Genomic DNA, 8,245 nt, shown 5'->3' on the forward strand with positions numbered 1-8,245 from the left:
TCATTTTCTCAACATTTTCTGTAGATTTACAGGACCCAAGCCCAGATGGGAAAGGAGAGTACGACAATTTTTTTTCCAAAAAAGACCCATAACGTATATGGAAGAAGAGATAAGGTTTTGCAGCACCCTGCCACGTGTCAAATAATCATGGTTGGTTTATGATAAGGCATTACATCCTTTCAAAACCTTTATGTGGACATAAGCATGTAAGGTCATCAGCCACATGATCCAATGGCTACCAGTACGTTAGAATTAAGATAGATTTCCTTTTGTCCGTTAGATGGCAAACAGTACTATATATACCTATACATCAATGGAGACTAAAATCACTCACTGGATTCTTGAATCCATTCCTAACTATTCAAATGGCCTCCATCTCCTCCTCAGCCATCGCCACCGTCAACCGGACCACCTCCACCCAAGCTAGCTTGGCAGCTCCATTCACCGGCCTCAAGTCTAACGTAGCTTTCCCAGTTACCAAGAAGGCTAACAATGACTTTTCATCCCTACCCAGCAACGGTGGAAGAGTACAATGCATGAAGGTATGATCGATGAACCATAATTTTAATAGTATTACACTTTGATTACAAACATTCGTATATATCAAATCAGTTTACATTAATATTTTATATATAATACGTACAGGTGTGGCCACCAATTGGGTTGAAGAAGTACGAGACTCTTTCATACCTACCACCATTGTCCGACGAGGCATTGTCTAAGGAAATCGACTACCTTATCCGCAACAAGTGGATTCCATGCTTGGAATTCGAGTTGGAGGTCTATTTCTTATCATCTTTTTATTAACTTAATTTATTAATTGATTATATATAAACAAAACATAATGAATTCATCTAAAGTGAGTATTTATATTTGTGGTATAGCATGGTTTCGTTTACCGTGAGCACCACCATTCCCCCGGATACTATGATGGAAGATACTGGACAATGTGGAAGTTGCCTATGTTCGGATGCACTGACTCAGCTCAGGTCATGAAGGAGGTTGGAGAGTGCAAGAAGGAGTACCCCAACGCCTTCATCCGTGTTATTGGATTCGACAACATTCGTCAAGTGCAATGTATCAGTTTCATCGTTGCCAAGCCCCCAGGCGTTCTCTAAGCACCAAAACTTTGGATTGACTCGAATCGGGTTCATTTGAATGTTTAGGTTTTTGTAATTCTTTTCCTTGAAATTTTCCTTTTTCTCTTCCTTTCGTTGTTTGTTTCCGGATTTCCGATGAAATGGATAAGAGATGTCATATATAAATTATAATAATGATAATAAACATTTGGTGTTTTTCAAGTGTATATTTTTTTCTGATGGAGGTTTGTTTCTCGTTCTTTAATTACTAATTGGGTAACAATGTTGAAATGGGATGGAGTCTTGTAAACTAAATATCACATGGACAATTTCAATTATGTAGATATGTATGTTTTATATCAAACAACCGATATATTGTGGTTTCAAGATATATGTAAGCAATATAGGATTTTTCATGAAATTGTGGACACCCTGCATTTCAAACGGATATGATATGGATAAGGTATGCTTGGTCAAGTTTCATCCCTTTTTTTGGAAGGGGAAACAACTGGAAAAGCTTGGGTTGGGATAATTGGTGTGTAACCCCTTTCGGATTATTATTTTTATATATAATCTCTTGCCTCTTGGTAGCCTCTATTAATTAAAATGGTTATCTTCTTGCTGTTCAACAAAAAAAAAAATCAATACAATGCATCAGGCCTGAAAACAAACTTACTTAACAGTTGATATATGGGAATTGATTTAATTTCAATGAGGTGGAACATTTAGAAGACACTATTGGTTGTTACGGCTTATGCTGCATCTTGGTCTTCATTGTGTATTGTATTTTCCGAGCGCAGCAGCTAACCTAGAGATGCGTGAACCGGGTTTTTAAAACGGTTCGGTTCCGATTCATGTATACCAAAACCGATTCAGCCTTAAACCGGTTCCTACATAAAAAAATCGATCGAACCTATCTAAACCGGTTACATCGGTTCTAAACTTATTCAATCGATTCTAAACCGGTTCACTCGGTACTAAACTGGTTCTAAACCAGTTTCAATGACTCAAATCTTGGAATTATGCAAACTGGCAGTTTGGTTCTTGAATCGGATCGGTTCATAGTCGACCGGTTCGAATTGTTAATCGGTTTTTTTGTGCACCTCTAACCTAACCCCAGTTGGGCTTTATTCATGCCGAAAAGCAAGCAGTTGGGCTGCTCCCTTCTCCCCAGTAAGCACGTTGGCCCAATTCGCCTCAGGCCCACTCTCGATAGCAGTTTCCTTGGCCTACTCAACAACCGGCCCAACAGGCTTTCTTTGTAGAACCTCAACAACAACAGCCATTTAACTGGCAACAGACCCAATTTTTTTGCAGATCAGCCCACAGCTCTCCCTCATGCTTTTAGTACCATGAACCTTTAAGATCCTGGAAATGCATATTGGTACATGGATATCAGGGAGACTGCTCACCTCTATGCCGACTCAGGTATTCTCAAATCCGTTAAAAATAATTGTAATAATTTTTCAGTTGTAGTTGGTGATGGATCACGTATTCATGTTACCCATGTAGGTAACATTCCCCTTAGTCCACATCCTTTTCGTACGTTACTTCATAAAAATGTCATCATTATTCTTCAAATTATTAAAAACCTTATTTTTGTTCGCAAATTTAGCCGTGACAATATATTCTATTGAATTTGACGAATTTGGTTTTCTGTAAAGGACTACCTCACCAAACAAATTTTCATTTAATGTGACAGCACGGGCAACCTTTATCCTTTTACCAAACAACTCCCTCAAGTGTTTTTGACTGCTAGTTCATCCACTTGGCATCAACGACTTGATCATCCCGACTCCCAAGTCTTCAAGCATTTATTATCTAAAAACTTCATTTCATGTAATAAAAAAGACCCTAATGTCTTATATCATGTTTGTCAACTTGGCAAACATGTTTGTTTATCTTTCGATTTGTCGCAAGCTAATGTTAGCTCTCCTTTTCAAGTTATTTATTCCAATGTTTGGACTTCCCAATTAGTTAGTGATAGTGGAACCAAATATTATGTCATATTTCTTGATAAATATTCTCTCTTTGTATGGGTATATCCATTACGAAACAAATCTGATGTTTTTTTCTAAGTTTCTTCACTTTCATGCATATGTCAAAAACTAATTCAAAACTGAAATTCAAAATTTTTAATGTGGCAATGGGAAAGAATTTGACAACACACAATTCCACCATCTTTGTGCCTCAAATGGTATTCACATGTGTTTTTCTTATTCGTACACATCTTAACAAAATGGAAAATCAGAACGCATGCTTCATACTCTAAACAACACTATTCAAACCCTTTTATTCCAAGCCCATCTTCCACCCACATATTGGGTAGAAGCCCTTTGTTATGGCCGCCCACCTCCTAAATATTCTTCCTTCTACCACTCTCAAACTTAGCACCTCTTTTCATAAACTCTTTAACAAACTCCCATCCTATAAACACCTTCATGTTTCTGGTTCTTTTTTCTACCCCCATCTCAACAGTATCAACAAATTGCAAGCCCGCTCCGTTCCTTATATCCTCCTTGGATACCCTTCCAATCACTAAGGGTATCGTTACCTTAACCTCCATACTAAATAAATAATCATTTCCCTTCATGTTACCTTTGATGAACTCATCTTTCCTTACGGTTCCTTAACTCTCAATAAGGCTCCCGATTATGACTTTCACAACATCAAAAATAAAAGAAACTACTTCAATGATCCAACTCGTCCACCTCAACCGTCTTCTAAAAATCTCCAGACTAACCCCACGACTCCCATCGACGACAACAACCCTGACATCAACATTACTCTCGTTGTCACCTCATCCGGCAGCCCATCCACTACCATTGTTGTCGTCGACAGCCCTTCTTCCTCTCGGTCTCACTCTTCCAACTCTAAACCGTCTATCTCTCAGTTAAATTATCCCCCTCCCCTTAGCCCCTAATCCACCTCAAAATAATCAACCTTTTCCCTCTACCTCATCTCGCACCCATCATATGGAGACTCGTACTCGTCACGATCTACAAGCCCATTTATAAATTAAACCTTCACACTGATTTATCATCTTATCCTCTTCCCGAAAACTACTCTCAAGCCTTTCATGATCCAAATTGGTTTAATGCTATGACTGAAGAATTTAATGCTCTTATTTCTAATCAGACTTGGATACTTGTGCCTCGGCCCTCGACTGCTAATGTTGTTAATTGTATTCGGCTGTTTAAAAAGAAACATAATCTAGATGGATCATTAGCTCGGTATAAGGCACGTCTCGTTACCAACGGTCGTAATGAAAGACCCTACATGGATTGTGATGAGACTTTCAGTCTGGTTGTCAAACCGGCTAACGGTCCAAATTGTTCTCAGCTTAGCTATTTCATACCACTGGTCGGTTCACCAGTTGGATGTGAAGAATACTTTTCTCCATAGACATCTCCAAGAGACCGTATACATGCATCAGCCACCAGGATTTTGTGACTAGAAATTTCCAAATCATGTTTGCTTACTTCAGAAGTCCTTATATGGAATCAAACAGGCTCCTAGAGCCTGGTATCATTGGTGTGCTTAGTTTATTACAGGTTTTGGGTTCACCAACAGTAAGCCTGATTCATCTCTATTCATTTATGGATAGGGTGATCAGATTGCATATCTATTACTTTATGTGGATGGTATTGTTCTGAAAACTTCCTTTACCAGTCTTCTTCAACACTTCTTCAACAGGTCATCACCATTCTTCGTTCAGAGCTTTTTGTGACTTAATTAGGCACTCTGAACTATTTTCATGGCATTGTAGTTACTAGATATAGTCATGACATGTTTTTATCTCAACTGAAGTATGCTATAGAGATATTAGACCGAGCTAAAATGGTAAATTTCAAACTAGCTCGCACTTCTGCCAATACATCTGCCAAATTTAATGGCAATTGTCCACCTGTTTGTGGCCCGAATTCTTACGAGGGACCTTCAATGTCTCACTTTCACGAGACCCGATAGCACATATGTTGTCCAACAAGTTTGCCTTTACATGAATGATCCTAGAGATCCCAAGTTCACTGCTCTCAAGCAAATCTTGTAATATCTTCATGGTACTCTTGATCATGGCCTACAGTTATTTGCGTCCCCCTATCGGGGTCTGATAGCCTACTTCGGTGTTGATTGGGCTAGTTGCCCCTCGACCCGTTGTTCCACCTGTGGTTATTGTGTATTTTTTTCGTCCGAATCTTCTATCATGTTCCTCAAAACGACAAGGTACGATATATAGGCCTAGTTTTGAGGCTAAATATCGGGACGTCGCCAATACAGTTGCTGAGACCTCCTGGTTACGCAATCTATTACGTGAGCTTCTCTATCCACCGCTTTCCACTATGCTTGTGTATTGTGATAACACTAGTGATGCTTACTTGTCCACCAATGTGATTTAGTTTATAGAGATCGATACTTATTTTGTGCGACACAAAGTCGCTATGGGTCAGATGTGAGTTCTTCATGTCCCCTCTTCGTCTCAGTATGCTGACATATTCACAAAAGGGCTACCTTCCACGTTGTTCCTTGACTTCAAATCCAGTCTAAATGCCCGTTTAAGACCTCCCGTTCTGACTGTAGGGGCACGTTATCCGTATATATAGTTGTGTATTGTATTTTATCATTATATTTATTAATTGTGTGGCCCATGTTCAAGACCTCTCGTGCTGACTGTGGGGGCATCATAACCTGTTCAAGACCTCAGGCAGTTGCATACCCTAGGATAAGGTGTTTAATAGTTGATGATTGTACATGTATTCTTGATGTTATAAATATATGTATCTTATTTTACCTTATAATCTATAATTGGCTATGAGAGAATAAGATACCATTAACCTTTATATATTGTTTTATGCAGCTTTCGCCCCAATGAGGTGTTGTAGCCTACTCCGCAGGAGTGTGCTTCTTTGTGGTGGTCTGAGAGTTGGCCATGGATTGAGACTTTAGATTTCACTGACATTTAAGTTGTGGTGTTTTTGTATGTTTTAAAATTTTCCTTATGATGATGTAGCAAAAACATGTTTATCTGACCAAACAATAATATTTTATTTAATTTTTAGAATTTTCTACTTTGGTACAAATATGACTACGGGTAATTTAGATCAACATTATCATACTCTTGACTAGTTCTTTTAACTTGTTTTGACATTAGATCTACTCTTGGACTTACCATTACTTTTAACACTTGACTTTCTCATACTTGAAGATTTAGTTTTTGATGATCCACGAAAAACTGAGCGTCATAGTTTTTGCTTGTGTGACCGATCCTTTGGCAACAACTGCATTTTTTCTAAATTGAACCTTCACCTTGGTATGGGATAAGATTATGGTTTCATGGTCGTCCGACTTGTCATTTTTCCATTAACCATGAATTCATCCAATTGTTCATATTCAATTGGAAGTGGCTCATGAAACACAACCTTTATATATGGTGTTCGATATGTTTCCATTATGAAGTATGGTGATGCCCATATATTGTAGTGTTAATATATATGTTCTTTTAATACTGACATAGCATGAGAATAAGGTATACCAAACAATTTTCAATTCCCACATGTACAAGCTTGAGATTCCAAGTTGAATATATCATTTTGCATTTGGTCGGTCACTTCATATCTGCTTTGATTAATCTGGTTGTAAAGACTCGAATTTTCCCATCCCGTTATCGAGGTTAGTTTTCCATTATGTTTACATGTTAGGGGTTAAAGTGCAACAAAATGATACTTGATCATATACAAGTGTCATGGAGTCATTTTCTCACACATTAGGGGCCTAAATTGAAATTTATCAAGTATTTAAGTAGCCCTAACCCTAAAATCCGGAATTAAATCCAATTTTGCAACCTCCATCCTACTTGAAGTGAGTTCTTGGATTGTTTTCCTTCCTTGGAGTGTGTATGTGAAGCAAGTGAGGTAGAAATGAAGATTTGTTGTGTTTGTGATGGATTTTTGGTGGTGCTCTTGAAGTCTTTCTCTTTCTAGAAATCTTGGTGGATTCATTTTTGGATTTTCCAAAAGGTATGATCATTTTATTATCATTTATCTTCTTGTATAAACCATTAGAAGTCATGTGGGTGCAAGCCATGACTTGTGTATGTGTTTTTGGTGATGATTTATGATGTTTATTATCATTTGAGACATCACCAATCTCCCAACTGATTCATATATCATCATACACTTCCTCTTGGTCGAAATCACCCAAAAGTGGGTTAGAATCGAAGCTAGAATGTCAAAAGTCACATTTTATGAAAGTTGTCCGCTTTAAAGGACGATGTGCGCCCTTCATAAGGTGCAATGCACCTCACGAACAGATGTTAAACGATTTTTTTGTTTGATGTGTTTTTGAATCTAGGTCTTCATGTTCTGTTGTAGGGTACTGTTTGATTGATATTAGGTCAACTTCCTCTGTTCCTAACTCATTTGTTTTGGACTAGATACGAGTCATTTCTTGTGGTTCTACAAGTACATGTATGGGAAATTTCATGCTCTAGTACATATGTATGATCTAATTGATTGTATGGAGTGTTATAACCTGAGATTATGTTACGTATAGAATCTGATTTTGCGAAGTAATACAGAAAAAATGATTTAAGAAAGCCTTTGTATGCTAGAATCCTTAAAATGGTCATTTTGTGCATAAAAAATAGTGTTAGGATCATGTTAGTGGTGAGGATTATTTTTGATGTTAAAATATGATGTTATGCATGCTATGTTTCTGTTTTGACATGTTTGTGTGGAACTAGGAAATGCATGCTAGAAAGTTTGTTGTTAAAAGGTGTATTTTTACACGCGTAAATATGATGTTATGTGGAAATTTTGAGTACATAAGTTTGTAGTATAACATGTCACGTAATATGCCTTGAAATAATAATTAAAAGGCAAGCATGATTACATAATGCTAATGGTGAGGTGTGTGTATAACCCATGCAAGTGAATTAATTAAAATAAAGGGGAATACATATAGTGGAGGTAAAAGGGTACAAACCTACTTAGGTGCTTGCCTTATTGGATGTCGTGGTGGAAGGATATCATTGGAGGAAAAGAGCTTACGCCAAGTCAATGTCGAGTGGTTTTCTAGATAACCATTTCGAAACATGGTTCCTGTGCGCGTTGGTGTACGGGAACTGGAGTGATTTTGGCTACTCAAAGACGTCAAATCAAGCATCACAT

General features: G+C 37.8%; 1 protein-coding gene across 1 annotated transcript; it reads left to right on the forward strand.

Moving 5' to 3' along the window:
- Positions 1-310: 310 nt before the first annotated feature.
- LOC111908249 (ribulose bisphosphate carboxylase small subunit, chloroplastic-like) lies at positions 311-1,301 on the forward strand. The gene is made up of 3 exons (XM_023904081.3): positions 311-542; positions 646-780; positions 885-1,301. The coding sequence occupies exons 1-3, from the start codon at positions 366-368 to the stop codon at positions 1,116-1,118; spliced, it is 546 nt and encodes a 181-aa protein (XP_023759849.1). The 5' UTR covers positions 311-365; the 3' UTR covers positions 1,119-1,301.
- The last annotated feature ends 6,944 nt before the right edge of the window (positions 1,302-8,245 follow it).

This window comes from Lactuca sativa, chromosome 2 (genome assembly GCF_002870075.4).
Source record: "Lactuca sativa cultivar Salinas chromosome 2, Lsat_Salinas_v11, whole genome shotgun sequence".
In the NCBI taxonomy this organism is placed as follows: domain Eukaryota; kingdom Viridiplantae; phylum Streptophyta; class Magnoliopsida; order Asterales; family Asteraceae; genus Lactuca; species Lactuca sativa.